The 20,386-nt window shown below is 38.4% G+C and overlaps 1 protein-coding gene across 2 annotated transcripts in view; it reads right to left on the bottom strand.

Moving 5' to 3' along the window:
* Positions 1–520: 520 nt before the first annotated feature.
* Positions 521–20,386, bottom strand: part of RCOR3 (REST corepressor 3) — a 40,043-nt gene continuing 20,177 nt past the window's right edge. The window contains exons 4-12 of one of the 2 annotated variants that reach the window (XM_042466793.1): positions 17,570–17,622; positions 16,601–16,762; positions 12,699–12,823; positions 10,637–10,715; positions 8,712–8,930; positions 7,585–7,662; positions 6,322–6,379; positions 3,705–3,943; positions 521–3,215 (exon numbers count right to left, since the gene is read on the bottom strand). In XM_042466793.1, the coding sequence (XP_042322727.1) occupies positions 2,871–3,215; positions 3,705–3,943; positions 6,322–6,379; positions 7,585–7,662; positions 8,712–8,930; positions 10,637–10,715; positions 12,699–12,823; positions 16,601–16,762; positions 17,570–17,622 (1,358 nt within the window). In that variant the 3' untranslated portion in view covers positions 521–2,870. The remainder of the gene's footprint in view (positions 3,216–3,704; positions 3,944–6,321; positions 6,380–7,584; positions 7,663–8,711; positions 8,931–10,636; positions 10,716–12,698; positions 12,824–16,600; positions 16,763–17,569; positions 17,623–20,386) is intronic. The other variant, XM_042466804.1, reaches the window with a different exon arrangement.

The following is a 20,386-nucleotide window of genomic DNA, read 5'->3' as shown; positions in this document are numbered from 1 at the left end:
CCAGCCCAAAGAGCTCCGCAGATGTAGCAAAACAAGAAGTTGGGTGCTGCAGAGCTGTTTCTGTATGGGCAATGAGGGCAGTATTGTCAGCAAAAAGCAGCTCATGGACTAGATAGTTTAGGGTCTTGGTGCGGGCCCTCTGGCGACTTAAGTTAACAGGCTACCATCAGTACGGTAGCGTATATAAATGTCGTCTTCTTCTTCGAGATCTGCCATAGCCCTTTGGAGCATCATGCTAAAGAAGACTGTAAATAGAGTTGGAGCGAGAACACAACCTTGTTTCACACCATTAATTATTAGGAAGGGGTCCGAGAGAGCATCGCCATATCTGACTTGACCTTGCTGGCCTTCATGTAGCAAGATAATCATTTAATTTACATATTATTTAAAAGGTGCACGACTAAGAATTCTAAGTGAAATTCCAATGAGGCAGAACAATCTACTCTACTCCCAATCTTTTTTCCAGCCAGAACCAAACTTTGTCAAAAATATACACGTGGGCTTTTAAAATAGCTATTCCTTTAAAAGTTTTTATATTTCTTTATTGTAACTGAAAAACTGTACATAAAAAGGAGCTGTAAAGTTACATTTGTCAAAACCAATGTAAGAAATATTTTCTCTGCCCAACTTAAAGGGAGTGCAAACATTTTACATTTCATAAAGTGACAAAACGTAAACTAAAATGAATAGAACTGTGGTTTGTATCAATGGTACAAAGATGGATTTTTTAATACTATGGCAAAAAGGAAAACCCCTTTCAAATGAAAAATCATATAATTTTATTTCTAATCTTTAAAAAAATATAAATGAATTTAGAAGAGAATCACAGTATACGGGCCCTAAACATTTTTAAACCATTACAAGGTACATAAAAATAGACACAGATTCCTTGGAAACTTTAATTCTTTGATTAAGCAGCAAGCATATCACTCTTCCAGGCAAAAAACACTGCTTAACACAACCCCCTACCCAAAACAGGACGTGCAAGCTGTATGCACATAATCTGGAAAGCACACAATTTTTAAAAAGGACAACATTTTGCTATGTACATGTTCAGTACTACAAATGCTAAACATTTTGTTACTTTGTGGTATAGCGTATGTAAAGCAATATTACACTACATACCTATCTCACCCCCAAACACAACTGCCCAGTTACAGTTTGATAGTCTAAAAATGCCATCAGCATGGCAGCACCCAACCTTCTGTACACTGTGAAGTTCTAGCGACAAGAGACAAGACAAAAAGGACAATACAGTCACTGGGAAACGTGATCTACATACTTAAATACTGAAAATGCATTGTTAGCAGTTTGGTATTTAAAGAGTTATTCCAAAATGTACAAACAGGTTTGAGAGGCTCAATAAATTCTGAGGGTTAATATTGACCCTAGAACCAAAAGTTCTAATGTCATGAAGTACCAAGAAATCTGGCAAATGACACTGTCATTTCTTCCTGTGAAAAGCCAGTATTTGAAATTAAATATTGTGACTCGGAGTACAGATACAAAGGGACATTTGCATTTAATAGACTACAAACAAAATAAAATTCTATTGACATAAGATTTCTTTTCTTTTAAATTAAAAAAATGAGTTAATGGCTAATTCCATTCCATGGATAAGTCTAAAATGTTTGACACTTAAACTGTAAAATGCAGTACATAAGAGGTTGGTACAACTTTGCTGCACATGAAATCATCTTAAACTTTGAATGTTAAAACACCACTACTTTGTAGAAAGTGGGGAAGTCAGCTGGGCAATAAAGAAGAAATGCAAATCTTCTCAAGGAGACAGAAGACTTCTATAGCCTGGCTTTTCTTATCCAAAACCAAGTTAAGCAAGCCAACACAGAGCTTTAGTTCTGTTTCCTGATTTAGGTAAAGCATGATTTGGTATCTGTTTTAATACCAAATAAAAAAGGGGAGGAAGTGATGTACTAGCAAGAAACACCAAAAATCCCAGATTGGAACAGCCCAAGAATGAAACAATGGCAGACTAAGTCATTCTTAATGTGTGATTGTTTCCACAATGCTGTTGTATCTAGAGAACTTAGCAGGCCACTCCTTGCTAATTTATTGCCAGATATTAGACAACAGAATAAAATTTCTGGTAAAAAATGGTATTATATTAAAAAAAGAAGATAATAATTTTAGTAGTCACATGACAACAGAGATTGTTACTGGTTTTAAGTTTTCTAAGTTTTAAACATAAAACAAATATGCCAGCTCATCCATTGCTTAACACAGATTTTGCACTGGCAAATCCTGCTTCCTGCATCAGAGTATAAGGAATATTGGTTTAACCTATTTTGTACAGCTTTGCAAATCTTCAATGAAATATTTCCAACAGGTATACTGATGGAAAATAATTTATAAAGAAATCTAGAAAATACAATCCTAAAATGTATGATTAGATAGATCATCTGTCAAAATCTGAATGGCAGGTTTGTTAGTAACACTGTGGTCCTAACATAGCAAAATGTAAAAACAATTTCCCCAATATATCAGGTTTACACAGCCCACTTCAAAACTGAAGTTGAAACTCCTACACTTTCCAGATGGTTTGCTTCCATGTAGCTGAATATAAAGAATTTTATAAAATAAATAAGAGTAAAAATCAGTTGAAGTCTTAGTGCATGGAACTTTTCTAAAGAAGTTAGCAGTATCAAAAAGGCTGACTTCATAGACTTGGTTTTGCTGTAACAATCTACTGCATGGAAGTTCTCATACACATGGCCATTCATTTATTTCTCTTTTGTGTAAGAGTGGATTAAATACTATGGAAGGCTTGCTTTTCTTCCCTCCCCACTTTATTTCAGATAAAATAGACACGGATACAATTTTGCTATTTATCATAGTTCAGCCCTACTCCTTTAGTGCAGAGGGGTCTGTGATTCTGTCTGGATTCCAATAAGCGAAGGTGGCTGTGGGCCGCCAGTGGAAGATAATGCTGGTCTTGGGTTTAGACGAGGAGGCATGGAGTTAGCTGGGCGGATAAGGGGTGGAGGGGGCTGGTTTAGAGTCGGTCTTGGCTGAATAAATCGAGCCTGTTGCTGAAGTGGTGGAGGCTGACGATGGAGAGCTGGAGCAGCCGGAAGGGTTGGACGAAGTAATGGAGGAGGCTGGTTCAATGTTGTTACAGGGGTTGCTGGTGTTGGAGTAGACGGCTGGGTAGGTGGAGAAGACCCTACACATTGAGGGGTCTGTGGGACCTGGGCCTATAAATAAAGTAATACAGATATGTAAAATAAGCCATCCTGTCACATCATGCAGTTTGGGTTGTCATTGCTCCAGAATGAGGAAAACACAGATGGTTTATCCACACTGGCAGCTATGAAACCTTTCTTTGAGAACAAATTTCTAGCATCTTAAAAATGAAAGAGAAATATTATGCACTTTAAAAACAAAAACCTTAAAAATTCAGTATTATGCAATTATATGTTTCTTCAAATTAGTTCTGTTACAAATAACTGTGGGAAAAGAGAGAGAGGGGTAGGTAGCCCAGTTCTTAAAAAGTTCTGCTAACACAAGCCCCACTGAATGAATGGGACATGAGCAGTAGATTGCTCTAAGTACCAAGATGCAATAAACTTCCTCAACTGGTGGTTCAGCATTCCACTTCAAGTTAAATATTACATTTTATGATATGAAGTTTAATGCCATTCCTGAACTCATGCTTAGTTAAGATCAGGTACACAAAAACACACCTCATCTTCTTCATCAGTGCTCTTTCCTGATGGCACAATAGTATTTTTTGAGTCCTCCCCTAAAGCAGAAGCATCACCATTAGAAGCCAGGGTTCCTTGTTCTGCTTCCCACTCCTGCAATACCTCCTCTAAGTTAAACCGACGCCTGTAGTTTACAAAGAAGTTCTTCACTTGACCAACAGTCTTGTTGCCAATTACATCAGCAATAGCTTGAAAATCTTTACCGTATTTGCGGACACCTAAAAAGGCAAAGTAAATACACCTATGAAGGTTCAGGTCAATAGCAGAAGTCTGCATGATGCATATACGCAGAGATACCCCCTGTGGATAATATACCCAAGAATTTACAGAGTAATCAACTGCTTGGTACTATGATCAAATGATGCCTGGAAAAAAAGGAGAAGGCAATCTGCAGAGAATCTTTTAAGTGAAATTTTAGTTATGGAAGCCTGGTTTCAGCTCTTTGAAATGCACACACTGTTTCTAAACATAACAAAGTTTGATTTTTATAGGAAATGTGAGCTAACTGAATATTTTTATACATCTTCTGAATTATTATTTACTTTTGTTTCTATTTTCAGAGATGTGACTAATTTCTTTTATTTGAAGCACACCTTTTTATTGAAGAATATTGCAGCTGAGCTCCAAATTCTGCATATTTAAGGTTTTAAAGAATGTATAAATTAACTGGATCCATTAACTAGAAATGACTGCACAAACCAGCAATGGAGTAGATTCAATGAATACAGAATATATGAACAATTAAAGAGACCAGAACCTCACTAAATTACCACAAAATATCTGAACTAGGAAGTTCATCCATGAATTCAATGGTACTTACTCCCAAATAGTTTTGAAATTGGAGGACAAAGCAAATATTTAAATAGTGTCCCACTCCTATGTCAACACAAAAATGAGTCCTATTACCTTCAGCAATCCTGAACCAGACAGCACCTAAATAACCAGTTCATTTTCAAAAAGAATGAGACTTAAAGCTCACCCCCTTTTAAAGGTGCTTGCTAAGAGAGTCTCTCCTTTTTTATTTTTCAGATGTACACCTATTTTGAATTCAGCTGATTTTCTGTGTCTCTGAATTCTGATCCACTGTGCATTACAAACTACTGATTTTACAGATGAATAGCTAGAAAAATAAAAGTTGTGAACATACCTTGGGAACATACCTTGCTGACGTAATCAGTATATTTTGTTAAATGGGGTCATCTCTGTGTTGTGTAATTTTAGCAATTCATAAATTATAAACAAGATTTATTGCGTCAAAGTGATTTTTGCCCTCTTTAGTCTTCTTGCTCAAGATGCATGAAGGTCTATAATGAAAATGACGTCTCTAAGCCTAATACATCTAGCTGCATCCTGATTAGATTACTGTTCCAAGCTCTATGTGGAGTTGCTTTTGAAGTTGTTTTGGACAATTCATCTGCCTGAAAGAGCTTCAGATTAACCATGGATGGTTACAGGAAGCACATGAATCCCTTGTTATGACAGCTCCACTGGCCTGTTTCTGGTCACATTTCAGAGTCCTGATTTTCAGCTACATAGTTTTTACATGGTTTTGGTCCAGCATACCTGACAGATTGTATTCTGTGATTTTTAAGAGAAGCCTTTCCCTCTGTCTCACCTCTCTCTCTTTTTGTTTTTCCCTCTTTCACTTCCCCCTCTGGTGGGGATACCCAAGAGGAAGCCTTCTTGATGACTGCTCCTTGAGTCTTGAACTCCCTTCCAGAGAAAGCTAGAATGGCCACTTCCTTGCTGTCCTTTTGTCAACAGGCAAAGCATTTTCCATTTTGTCAGTCTTTGGGGAACTGACTGTTTTTAAAGACAGGGCATTTAACAGATACTATACTGTTTTTAACCCTACTGTATTTTTATTCTGTTTTAATTTTTTTAATAGCTTAATTACATTTAAATGATAATCTTTTGAATGCTTTTATTTACATAGCACATGTTTTTCTTTGTAAGACATCTTGAATCCTGTTTCTTGGTGAAAAATCTGGATATAAATAAATAGTAACAATAACCATCCAAAATGTACAATAACTGTGTATTTTCATTTAATGAAGTACTGCTTTTATAGGATTGATTATTGTGTACCTCTAAGCCTGTTTAGGGGCTAAACAGACTGGCATAAAAAGCTGGCTTGCAGATGATGCACACCCTCAAGATGCCTGAAAGCTTCAAGCTGCCCAGCCATTTACACGGGGGCTGGCTACCCCGCACGCCATCGGAGCACCTTAAAGCCAGCTGATCACAAACGAAATATTGGCCAAGATCTTAAGCTGTGCTTGTACAGATCATCATTTTAGGACTGTAAGATGTGGGTTCACTGGAATACTCTGCTATACTATACGTGAATAGAGAATTAGTATGTTACAAGTTTGTATTTTTACCTTTGATATACTTATCCACTGGTATTAATCATTATTATTAATAAGATAACAGACAACATTATTTTCATTACACTTTGAAAGTTACCATACTACAATCTAGGTACCATGTTCTTTCTAATGGAAAAGATGTCAACACATTCATTTTTTAATTACTTTCCAGATTGTGAAAAACTATAGCCACAGGAAAAAAAACAGTAGGAATGCTAATGTACCTTGAACTGCAAGAAGCTGTTCTTCTGTTGTCCAACGGGCATTAATTTTTTGATTTGACTATTAAGAAAGAAAGAGAATGATAGAACAACCTGAGAACACAGTTAGATTATTGATGCAAAAGCATAAGATTGTCTTCACTGATTGGCATTTACTTTCCAAGGTTTTGGACAGAAATCTTTCCCAGTCCTACCTAGATAAAAGGTAAGGCACACTAAGGTCCTCTGGACGAAATCTATTACAGGCAAAAAAAAATCTAGGCTACCATCAGTTTCCCAGAGGGCCTTTTCTATCACTGCTCCAAAACTATGGAACAACCTGCCAGAGGAGATCCATCACATTCCCACTCTGACCACTTTTAAGAAAGCACTCAAGACGGATCTCTTCCACCAGGCCTTTCCAACTTAGTTACCCTCCCCAGATATAGAGATATTTGTCCCCTCATCTGTCCATTCTTCCCCGCCTATCTTTCTGCCTAATTTTTTGTTTAATGTCTTTAATGTTTTTATACTATTACTATTTAATTCTGTTTTAGTACTGGGAATGGGGGGGTAGGTCTAGGGTTTGATTTTTTTAAAACTCTATTGTAACTTGATGTATTTTACTGTTGTAACCCGCCCGGATTCTTCGTGATTGGGCGGGCTAGAAATAAATTATCATCATCATCATCATCATCATCATCATCATCCAGGACCCTCTGCATGTAAAGAATATGTTTTGTTACTAAGCAATGAGCCTTTCTCCTATGTGAGAAAGTGCTGTCCTCTATTCTTTTCAATGCAGAAAAACTAACATTATGCAATTTCAAATGCTGGCATGATGCATTCCAGTAATGAAGAGTATTGGATAGACTGTCCCTCACAGAGTGCTGCATGCACACCTGGAATTTTAGACCAGAACTAATGACTGCAACCAGAAGCAGGAAATAAACTGAAACAATCCTTTCAAAAAGTCTAAAATTCTTCTCTATCTTGTGGGTTACTGATCATAAGTCATGTTCAGGTTATGTGTCTTCTTAATCATGACACTGATTAAATTCTGTTTTGGAATTTCTCACATTATTTATGCCACATATGAAAACACTGTATTTAAATTTATAAAAACATACATTACAGTCCTGGTAAAATTCATATTAGCTTTAATAATATTTTAAAACATCTCAGTTTAGAACTGCTTTAGAATGTACTATAGTGTCTTGATAAACCATAAGCAACTTAGCTTCCACCACAGTACTGACAATTCACCTGCATTTCCCAATGACTCACCTCAAGAGGTTTGAATTCTTCTATCCCACCTTCAGTTTTCTGCTTAAGTGCACTATTAACTTGTTTAGCATTCTGAACCTTGTGCAACAAAGAGGAAATTAGGAATGAAAATTATCTTACAAAAATGATGTGTAAAACCTAATCTTAAGTGACCAGCTGATAAGTCAAATCAAATTCTCTGAGGTGACACAGCACTTCTGAAAAGATGAGTTCTGCCTGTGAAAGACAAGCATTCATTTGCTTCCACAGACTAAGCACAAGAACAGGTTGCCTATCTGTATATGTGGTTCTCTGAGTGGTCATCTGTGAACTCATACATGTGGATCGTTTTGTGCCAAACATGGAGATCTCTGGAAGCTTCTAGAGCTGTGTTTTGGTGGTAACCCCGTCCCCTCACTAACACACATATAAGCAGTGCAGGACATCTGGAGAAAGGGATGACATGAAGAGGGGAGGAAAGGGAGTTGTATGAGTTCAGAAATGACCACTCGAAGAACCACAGTTACAGATAGGCAACCTGTTCTTCATGGTCTCAGTGATTTATACATACGGTAGAATACCAAGCTATACGAACTAAGGATGGTGGGTCATGCCAGGAATAGTGACAGCACCACCCTCCCAAATGCCACATCTTGCTTGTCATGAAAAGCTCTGGCAACAGGGCATGAGTCAACTGCATGGACCTCATCCAAGCAGATGAGACAATATATGTTTGTAAACTATCTCTTCCTATCATTCAAATAGGCTGACATCATATAAAGCATTTTAAAAATTGTTAAATAGTTAAAATCCAATTATGAGAGTTCAAAACAACATTAAATAACATTCATCCCTATTTCAAAACTAGTACAACTTTATGTTTAACTCAACAAGTACAAATCTATAAACTGTCAAGAAAACTAACTGTTTTGCCAAGCAACTGACTTACAACTTTCCAGAACTGCTTTAGGAGTTGGCTTACAACTTTACTTTTATTAACTAGGACTGCACACTTTAGGCAAAAGTTTAATTGACAGTCTCTCTTTAAAGAAAATGTTTCAATTATGCATGGTTGCCTACCAAAGCACATAGAAACAGAAAAAGACAGAAACCTAAAAACAGGCAAAAATAAAAACCTATTGAAATACCTGACGCTTCAATGATATTAACTCCATATCCAGCTGCCTAAGAAGTGTATTTGCTGCATTGGGGCTACAGGAAACTGCTACTACATCTTCTTGAGTTAGGTACATGCCTTTGGGAGGACGACATTTAGACCGCTGGGAGTGATGACGATGTTGTAAACTCTGATATTCTCTTCTGCCCAATCCTATTTTGCTGGACTGAACAGGCTGCTCATTACTCCCCTAAAATGTTATGTAAAAAAATAAATAAAAAGGAATATTAGTTCTGCAGCTCTAAAAGAAGTGTTAGAATTGCTCATCTGATTCACACTATTAAGATATCAGGTGAAAGCCTGTATCATTTAATCCACAGTTAAAGAGTTATTCAGTTCTAATTTGAAAGTTGCACACTTACCTTATAAATCTCTGTTCAGAGGACTTCAGTCTGTCTAAACATAGAAGTGGGGTTAAGATGGGAATGATTTAGGTCAGGAATGGTAAACCTGTGGCACTCCAGATGTTGTTTGAACTTCAATTTTCACCAACTTTCAACCTGGCAAGCGGTGAGGGATAATGGAAGAAGTAATTCATAAACATCTGGAGAGCTTCAGGATCCTGAATATCTGGGCTAGGCTGTGAAGTCAGACAGTTCTAATGACTGGCAATTGCTACTGTGATATCAAAAAAGAACATGATTACTCTTCTGCAAGATTTTGCTTATAAGTGAAATCTACTGGGAGTTACAATGCCCAAGACATAAAAAATGTAGTATGCTGCTAAGTTTCTCTTTTAAAAAAAAATCAAGTAAATGTTTAAGGGCCCCATATCCACTGGGACCAGCAGGCTCAGATAGCCTATGCAGAGGCTAAAAATACACCATACAGTTAATCCCTGAAAATCTGAAACTGCAGAGACAAAGATGGATGAGGAATACAAGGATGGCTGGACAGTATTCCAGGTTTCCCCAGTCCTTCTAGGTCCCAACTTCCTCATTTCATCCTCATTCATGTTCTATCACTGCACCAAGGGGTGCCAATGTGAAAAGTCTAGGGGTCAGTTTTCTGTCCTTGGGAGCCTATAAACAGCAGCCAAAAATGCCAAGCAAAAACAATAGCAATAGCAACAGAGGAAGATGTTAAAAGTCCATTTCTGTTCTTTAAAATACTTTTTAAAGTTAAAACAGTGTAGGGGATCCCTGCACACAGGATAATAAATTCATCCCTTTTTGGCTGGAAAAAGGGCAGTGGGGGGGGGGAAGGTCAAGGACAGAGAAAAAAGCTTTCAGGATGATGAACAAGAGCTGGTAGAGTGGGATGAAATGCCAACAATCATCATGGCCTGATTGCTAGTACAAAGACAGGCTTTCTCTTTTTCACTGCACAGTTTCTAACAACAAAAGAGTCCCTGCTGTCCTTGAAGTCAAGGAACTTTAGTAAGGCATTTACTGACTAGAAACTAAAACAATTCTACTGGTACTTATCATCAACTAAACACCTACTAAAAAAAGTTCTGGCTTTTTAACAAAAAGGGAGAGACATGGGAACCACAACAACTGAAAGATAAGGGGGCAGAACATACTGCCTCAAGCCGCCCCTGAGAAAGCCGGATTGGGCTGTAGCAACTGCATGCCGCGGCCCCAATACTCCTTTTTGCTGACCCAAAAAGAACTGTAAAATTGCTGGCTTTTTCCGCCTCGCCATGGCGGTATGGTAAATGCTGCACTGCTGGAGCGTCCAAAAGTCAGCCCATGTCTGGGCAGCCAGGCGGCGTGAAGCCAACTTCCGGGCATCTTGGGGGTATGCGTTGTCTGCACACCACGCCCCCAAGCTGGCTGGAATTTGGCTTTGTTGGCCAGGCTGTTTCACCCCAAAGACTGCTATACTCACACCACATATTTCTCACATACTTTAAGTTAATAATTGGGCTGCTGCACATTAACTGTTCATTACCTCTTTTTTAGTTTCCTTCTTGGGATCATAATCACTATCATTTCCATCCATTGGATGAGCTTCTTCCACATCATCGTCACTGAAGAAAGAAATAGATTAGTGAACTTGCTTCTTCTCACCTCTCCCTATTTTTGACTGCCAAAGTAACTACTGCTTTTAGGCATATTTTTTTTTATAATAACAAGTCACCACTACATACTAAAATGCAACAAGATTAACAGATTCTTACAAAATTAATCCATTTACTGGTTTTCAATCACTGATTGAAGAAAAATCAGAATTCTATATTTCAATAGCATGGGTAGCAAATTCAATTGCAAATACTAAAAATATTTCTGGTAACATACCCATATTCAAACTATATTAAACCATTTCATTTATTTAAATATTTGTATTTGGCATATATCTAAAAATCTCAGGAATGCTTGCAATAAATTCAATTTAAAATAATGAATAATTTCAAAAATGTTAAAAGATTAAAAAATATATTAAATAGTTCTCAGTTAAAGGAGGTAAAGGAGGTCAATGGGCTAGGAAGGGGTTTAAAATCTGGTTGAAGGCTTGTGCTGGCAAGCTGGAAAAGGGACTAATGAGCTGGTCCTTGACAGGAGACGAAGAGTTGCGGGAAGAGGAAGGGGGCAAAATGTTTGAGGTAGTTAAGTAACAGCGAACTTGTGAATAATCAAATCCAAGAAAGAGAAATCTACAAATGTGGAGGGCCAACTGTGTGTGTGTGTGTGTGTACATTCTACAGAAATTATGGTAATTTTTTTGTTCTATACACGAAGCCCAATTCTGGATTTTTCAAACAGCCATCAGGATTAATTCAGCCACCTAAACTTTTCCTCTTCTCAACATCAAGAGAAGGCATTCAATGCACTATACCACTACCACATCTAGAAAAAGGGTTTTGGGGAGAAAACAAGAACCCCTGCCATTGAACTGTAATGGTAGCTGAACAAATTTTTTTTCTCAATTATGAACATGGTACACCTTCAGAAGAAGAGGTTTCAAAAGTCCCAGTTCAACCAAACACGGAAATACAGTAATAGCTAGAAACACAAATGTTAGTCACCATCTATCACCATCATAAACAAAAGCAATTGTGCATAAACATACTTGGGAGAAGCTGTAAACCACTGTGTACAGATGTAGTTTAATAAGCTTTTATGTGAAATCACCTAGAAATATTTCTACACAGAAGTGTTTTCCAGGCCAACAAGGCATAACCATGCAACCACTCTGAAATACTGCACTGGGTAAAACATGCTGGAGATTCCTCACCCTGCTTTCTGCAGAAGTTCATAAACTTCCATCCATCTATTTGTGTTTATGAGTATGTATGAGAGGGACAGAGACAGAGATTCCTTCAGTTTCTACGTGCTATATCTCACAAGTCTTTGTGCATGCATACTTTTGTCAATAGGGAAAACTGATTATTGCTGTAATCCTGGTAATTCTAATTATGATTAAGTTAAAGGTTTCTCACTAATGTATCGACAATTTGCCAATGGCCTAACAGTAGCATATACTGTATATACGCAACTATAAGTCGACCTCATGTATAAGTCGAGGATAAGTTTTGGGGACAAAATTATGGATTTTGATATGACTCATGGATAAGTCGAAGATAAGACTTAGAGGCATATAGCAAAGGATCTAAAGGATGAAGCAAAGCAAAACAATGTCAAAGAATTTACAAAATTCCAGCACACATAACTCTTTGTGCTCAAGTCTTAAGGCTGGATAGATGAGAGGGTAGAGGGAATCAGTGCTTCCAAGACAGATTATACTCTTGCTTTTCACCAGGGGATGGTTTCTTCTTTTAAATAAGAATTAAGGTACAGTACTTACATTGACCCATGGATAAGTCGATTCAGGTTTTTGGGGTCAATTTTTTGACCTAAATTTCTATACATGAATATATACAGTACATAATAGTAGAGAATAATATGCCTTAGATATTAATAAATGACAAAGCGAGAAGAAAACAGACAAATGAATTTCTATGCACCAACAAATTAGTATATTGGTTTAAAAAAAAAGATGCAGTGTTGCATACCTGTCACCTTGATTATTTCTATTAGCCAGTTTCCTAGCCTGGCGGTCCATTAAGCTTGTCCTAGAACGGGTTTTCTTCCATGAGTAGTAATATTTTACAAGGCTTGCAATAGTCTTGTCTGGAAGCTAAAACATTCCAACACAATATGTAGACACTGGTTATAAACTCTATGAATGAAATATGGTAGAACTTTAGTATTTATCCCCATTTATACCAAAGTGAAGCAAAGATTTAAGCTCCTACAATAAGGGTATAAAAGATCTTTTAAACAAACTAGACCCCCAGGTTTAAAAAGCAAATTTTTAAAATTACAAAGCAGGCTTTTACATTTTAAAAAGGAAAAAAAAGTCACCTTGAGTCCCACCTTTGGGGAACAGGTGGAATACAAAGAATGTGACTGACTGATTGGAAATTAAAATATGTTTAAATCATCATAAACATGCACTTTCCAGGAGCAATAAAAGTTCACACTTGAAAACATCTATTACAATAAAAACTTACAAAAATTTTTTCTTTGAAATGTCACATTTTAAAATCTTTCATTTTGTACTACAGAGGGATGAACACTATTCCAATCCAAAGAGCTATTTTACACAGAAAATATGATTCAGTCACAGTCAAGCAGTTTAAATGTGCATGCTGTCCCTGAGAACCAATGGCCTGTTACAGACTGCCCAAATAAAACTGCTTCAGGTCTCTTTGGAGGTATGCTGTTTAAATGATGCATGGGTCCTAAGAGTCCGGAAGCTGCATCAAAGCTGCCCTTCAGTGCTTAGGAACGGAGTGTGGCTTTGGTGCGACCTCCAGACTGTTAGGACCCATGCATCATTTAAATAGCATACCTCCAAAAAGACTCGAAGCAGCTTTATTTTGGCAGTCTGTAACAGGCCAATGTGACTTAAAATAACTTAGGTGACTTAAAATAACTTATGAACTATATTTACAGTTCTAAAAAATGACTTCTTTACTATTTATTATTATTATTATTATTATTATTATTATTATTATTATTATTAAACTTTATTTCTAAAGCGCTGTAATTATACATGTAATTATTTGATGAAGTGACTAACACAGGATTTTTTTCTTCTTCACCTAATTCATTCAAAAGCTTTTGGCAGATAGTTTTCTCTTTGAAATGTTTAAGATAGTCTCCCTGTCACTAAATGTTTCCATCTCACAGTATGTTTTATATACATTCAACAACTAAACAACATTTATGTTGCTGTTTTCTTGTACAGTCATAAAATGCAGAGCAAGTGTGGAATTTGCCCAATAAAATTACTATTTTAATTTGCTGTCTAAATAAAACTATTACACAAATAAAGGTATGACCAGTTTTCTGAAGAGTTCTGTCACAGCTTGTGATACCTCTGGGCAAAAGACCAAAGGACTGTGAGCCTATGGGGCCCCAAATGGCTCCTGAGTGCAAGAGACATATGAGAGGTTGTGGAGAAAAGCTGTAGTAAAGGGTGGAAAAACAAGTGCTAACAAGGGCTCCCACCCGCTACTACTTTGGATCCCAAAGGCAGTCTGGGTAAATTGAAGAAGGTAAGTGGCTGAAAGCCCTGTCTGCGTATGACAAGCTTTGATACAACCTTCCAAAAATTGAAGAGAAAGAAAAGAAGACCATTTCCCACTATTGCCTGACAAGCTCATGGAAAAGTAGGAGTGAATGAAGTCACAGCAGTGTGGCAGAAGAAGTAAGAGAAGTACACATATGGAACAGGGGAATGAGGTAGAAGGGAGGGAGGAAGAAACAAGGGTGACAATGCCAGCACATGGCTCCTTGTCCAGGACTCCTCCTCAGATTTGACAGCAATGCTGGCATCTTAAAGACTAAGCTCTTGTAATATGAGTTTTCAGATGTCATTTCCCCCAAGCTTAATAAAAGAAACTTGCTGTCCCTGAGCGGCATGGCAACTGCTGCTTTTCACTGGCCTCCATGATGGGAGACCAAGATGCTTTGCACTTGGGACCAAGTGGTGTCACATACAGGAGGCGATAGGAGAGATCCACAGATTTTGGAAAAACTACATAGGGGATTATTTTCAAAAGTTCAACTTCAGCATGATTACAACAGAGCAAGCTAGGCTACACTTGCTCTTCTTCCATGCTAGGATGGTCTGCTTCAGACACAGCTGCTTCCATCACTCAAAAGAAGTAAGTACAGTGGTACCTCGGGATACGAAATACCCAGGTTACGAAATTTCCGGGATACGAAAAAATCCCATTGGAAATAATTGTTCCGGGTTACGAATGTTTTTCGGGTTACGAAAAAATTTTTTGGTGCTTTTCGGCGCTTTTTCGCACGAAACGCGGCTTTTCCCCATTAGCGCCTATGGCAATTCGGCTTACGAAGGCTTTTCGGGTTACGAAAGCGGCCGCGGAACGAATTAATTTCGTAACCCGAGGGAGCAGTGTACAGAAGTAAATCGGAAGGCAGAGCAGTGAATGGGGATATGCCCTGTGTTAGATGGGGTTATACTCCCCCTGAAGATGTAGGTTAGCAGTTTGGGGGTACTCCTAGACTCAGCTTTGAACCTGGAGGCCCAAGTTTCTGAGTGAAAAGGAGTGCATTCTGTGAGACGTTGGATATGGCCTCGGTGGTGCATGCCTTGGTTACATCCTGTTTGGACTACTGTAGTGCCCTCTACTTGGGGCTGCCTTTGAAAAGTATTTGGAAACTTAAGCTAGTCCAAAGAGCTGCAGCCAGGCTGTTAACTTGGGCAAGTTAAAGAGACCACACAATGCCCCTGTTGAAACAGCTTCACTGACTGCCAGTTTGTTTCTGGACACAATTCAAAGTGCTAGTTATGACCTACAAAACCCTATATGGCTCAGGTCCAGGCTATTTAGCAGACTTGGACCCCATACAGACAAGCCAAAATAAAGCTGCTTTGAGTCACTTTGGAGGTACAGTGGTACCTCGGGATACGAAATACCCAGGTTACGAAATTCTCGGGATACGAAAAAATCCCATTGGAAATAATTGTTCCGGGTTACGAAAAAACTTTTGGTGCTTTTCGGCGCTATTTTACACGGAATCGCGGCTTTTCCCCATTAGCGCCTATGGCAATTTGGCTTACGAAGGCTTTTCGGGTTACGAAAGCGGCCGCGGAACGAATTACTTTCGTAACCCGAGGCACCACTGTATGCTGTTTAAATGATGCATGCATCCTAAGAGTCGGGAAGCTGCGCTCCAGTCCTTAGGACTGGATCGTGGCTTTGGCACGGCTTCCGGGCTCTTAGGACACATGCATCATTTAAACAGCATACCTATGATTCTATATCTCCAAAGTGACCTGAAACAGTGTTATTTTGGCCTGTCTGTATGGGGCCTTTGTCTCCCTATATCAGCCCGGGCTATCTGATCCCCAGGAGAGGTCCTTCTCTCAGGCTTTTTCCATGGCTGTCCTGAGATTGTGAAACTTCCCAGGCAGGCCAGAAAGGCCCCTTCCTTGTTGTCCTTACTGCTGGCAGGCTAAGACCTTCCTGTTCAGACAGGCATTTAAAACATAAAGTTTTTAAAGAATGGGCTGGGGTGTTATAGTGTTTTAAAGTTTTTAAACATTTTTTATCTTTTTAAACAATATTTTATTTTTTAATATGCAATTTGTTGCACAGAAGACTGAAAACATCACTCCTATCCTTACATGAGTTGTCAGGCAACGGTTAGGGGGTGCAGAGTGGAATCCAAATAATTGTTGCTGCTTCTTTTTATCTTTTACTTCTGCACTTCTGATGTTTCTCTTTGTAAACATGAATCCCATGTGTCTATGCAAAATATTCACGAAAAAATAAAACTTTCATGTTGACACTACAGGAGTGGAAACAATGTTACTACAACACAGCGGTCTACTGAGTGAAACAAAGCAACAGTAATACCAATATTTTGTTACCATTTGTTGTATTCTGTGAAAGCTTTTCCCATGGAAACTGAAGGCTTGTTCAAAGAGGACTTTATCTTCAACTGTCCATTCATCCGGAAAAGGAGTAAAATTTGGGAGATCTGCAAGGGACTTCTCAATGTTGTGCTTATGCCAGAACAACATACCAAGTGCCTTAAACAGTTTGGGAAAAAAAAAAAACCACATTTTTTATCATGATACACCTCATGATGCTATTACAGTTTTATATAATTTGGATGATGCACTGTTACAGCCCATATATTTGTCAAAAGAGGTGTTCTTCTAGGCTGTTCTTCTATTATACTTGTATTGTACTCATTTCCTATTTGTAATCACTCATAATCTTATTAATAACAGCAAAGATTTATTTTAATATGATGCTCTTTTATTATTTCCATCCAAAGATTCAATAGCTTCTCTGCAGAAGACATTGCCAATACAGTAGTACAAGTACTAGCACTACACATTTAAGATCCACGTAAATATAACTGTACTGGTTCCCACACTAATTTTCACATGCAATTCAAAGTGCTGATTTAAATATATAAAGTCCTACATAGTCTGGAACTACTTGTTCTTGTGTCATGATCCTCATCCAAATATTCTATTTCTTGTTCTATTTCTTCTGGGAGAAGTTTGCTATCATTTGAAACAGGACCTATTTGGTGGTGATCTACTAATCTTCAATTCCCTGTATAAAACAGGCTGATTACCCCAATTTTGTCTCTTCTTTCAGAAACCATTTAATACTGTCCTTTTTCAGAGCCTTTTGGGGAGTTCAGGTGGCTCTATGTTTTTTTCAACAAATTATTTAAAATATGTGGTTCATCTTATTTTAACGTTGTTATATATTTTTATTATACTGCAGGCCCACTTTGGGCACATTTCAGGCAAAATAAAATCTGATTGGATTTCAAAATAGTTGAATAATTATCTCCTGCTACTTTATTTAACTCTTACCTGTTCCACATTGTAGCCATGTTTTTCCTTAGCTATTGCAATGTATTCATCCACTGTGTAACAAAGGAATGCCAAAATTAATGTCCCGATAGTTATTGTAGAAGACCAATTTAGGATGATTGATGCTATCACCAGACAGAACATGGAGCTCATTTCAAAAACACCACCATTAAAGTAGGTTCATCCCCTATGACATAGACATTCATCCACTGTAATATATTTTGTAATCATGTAACTAATTACCTTAAAATACAAAAATCCAGAGATATTTTACACAGTCGCTAGAAAAAATGGTTTTGGACCAAGGTTGCTATTCTCTATAGAATTAGGCTATTTAGTCAAGAGAAGTGAATAAATTTAAGTAACCAGATATAAGCAGGAGGTAGCTTCATCTCAACTCCCATCACTTAGAATGGCCAGATTACTATCCACTAGAAGCAGGGCCTTCTCAACTGCTGTAAAAATACTATGGGTCAAATGAGTTTACACTATTCTGTTTCTGAGCACCTACAGTTCATGTGATGCTGCTTACTACTTTGAAATCCTTTCTGATACCAAGCAAAATATCAATTTAGTAAATAAACAACATTTTCAATCAATCCTTTAAGAAACAAATATGCTACTTAATTGCAACCTGAATCTAGTCTGTTTTTAAGTCTGTGACATACATAGAAATTAACCAGTGGTTCCATTCAACCTCTCCCACAATACCCATTGTGCTATTAATCAGTTATTTAGACAAATACAGACGTGATACCTGGAGGCTTAGTACAGTTTTGGACTTGTATGTGTGCTAGAAGAACAGCACTGAAGTTGATACAAGACCAAAGTTAAGGGAGGAATAAGCAGGGAAAGACAAATAATTTGATGCTGCAATGAAACAAATTGAAAGGTACAGAGTGAACATACAAGAGATGCTGGAAGTTTCAGCATTAGCTGATGAAAAACAAATTAACCACGCCATACCCACAGGAAGATATGGTAATGGAATTTCACACAACTCTGGCACTGCTGATTTACTTCCCTTATAAATACATGACTTTCCACTATCTGATCATCATTTAATCTCCTTTGCTCTCACTTATACTCCACCTCCTCGTCATACTGTTCAACGCCATTTTCGTAACCTTCAATCTGTTGACTCTAACCATCTTGGTCAGACCCTGGATTCATCTCTCTCTTCCCTAAATCTTGGGGATTCTGCTGATTCAGCAATGTCTTTATTTAACTCCACTCTTTCCTCGACTCTTGACCATTTTGCCCCTGTCTCTGTACGCACTTCTTCCTCTAATACTAGGCCTCAGCCCTGGCTTACCCCCATCATTAAGTTTCTCCGGTCCTGCTCTAGAGTGGCTGAATGTCTTTGGAGAAAGTCCAAACCAGGGGTAGGCAACCCTTTTGAGCCGGGGGCCGGGTTGCTGTCCCTCAGACAACTGGGGGGCCGAAGCCAAAAAATAAATAATTAAATAATTTTTAAAAATTAAATAAATAAATAAACCTGGACAAATATAGGACAAAATTTTCAAATGGAGGGCACTTTTTAAATAAAAAATGGAGGACACGTGAAAAAATGTGCTGATTTTTTAAAAAATGTTAAGATAAATGCATGTTTCTGAGGCTTCTATAGACAATTGCCCCACCATGCCCCTCGCGCGAGACGCCAAAGGCCCCGGTGGCAATCGGCGGCAGGACTGGGCTGGGGCCGGTCCCAAGGCCTCGCCGGGCCGCATCCGGCCCGCGAGCCGCAGGTTGCCTACCCCTGGTCCAAACAGTGGGCTGACTTTATCCACTACAAATTTGTTCTTTCGTCCTTCTCACGTGCCCTGTCTATGGCAAAACAAAATTATTACAAATCATTGATCTCTGCCAATGAGAGGCGCCCGCAGCGATTGTTCTCCACCTTCAACACTTTGCTTAAACCTCCCTCTCCTCCTGTCTCTTCATCATTCTCTCCTAATGACTTTGCTAATTATTTCATCTCTAAGATTACCACTATTCACTCTGAGATAGTCCCTCCCGATTCTTCTTCTGCTCATAATCTTCTATCGCCCTCGCCTAAAAAATTCTCTGTGTTTCCTCCTGCCTCTTTGGATGAACTCTCTACACCCTAGAACTCTTCCAAACCTGCAACTTGCTCTCTGGACCCAATTCCTACTCCTCTTCTAATCTCTATCGCTCCTTCTTTTCTGCCCTCGCTTCTCCATATTTTCAATCTCTCTCTCTCTACAGGCTCCTTTCCGTCAGACTTCAAACATGCTCTCATTCCCCAATTCTGAAAAAACCTTCTTTTGACCCCTCCTCTTTGTCTAGCTATCGTCTGATTTCTCTTCTTCCCTTTCTTTCTAAGGTCTTGGAACGGGTTGTTTATTCTTGCTGTCTCGAGTTTCTTGAAACCAACTCCTTTCTTGATCCCTTTCAGTCTGGTTTCCGCCCAAGGCATTCCACAGAGACAGCTCTCATTAACATCTCGAATGACCTTTTACGGGCCAAGGCTAATGACCTTTACTCTGTTCTCATCCTTCTTGATCTGTCTGCAGCCTTTGACACCGTGGATCACTGTCTTCTAGTTGATATACTTTCTGACCTTGGGTTCTCAGACTCTGTTCTTGACTGGTTTAGATCTTATTTGTCAGGCCAATCTTTTGCAGTAGTCACTGGTGGTCAAACTTCGTCCTCTGTTCCCTTATCTGTTGGAGTGCCCCAGGGCTCTGTTCTGGGTCCCCTTCTGTTTTCTCTTAGGTAAACTCATTAGCTCTTTTGGTTTTTCCTACCATCTGTACGCCGATGACACCCAGTTATATCTTTCCACCCCTGACC

This window comes from Sceloporus undulatus, chromosome 1 (genome assembly GCF_019175285.1).
Source record: "Sceloporus undulatus isolate JIND9_A2432 ecotype Alabama chromosome 1, SceUnd_v1.1, whole genome shotgun sequence".
Taxonomy (NCBI): Eukaryota; Metazoa; Chordata; class Lepidosauria; order Squamata; family Phrynosomatidae; genus Sceloporus; species Sceloporus undulatus.
The sequence above is the reverse complement of the archived record's forward strand: the minus strand, read 5'-3'. Positions and strand labels throughout refer to the sequence as shown.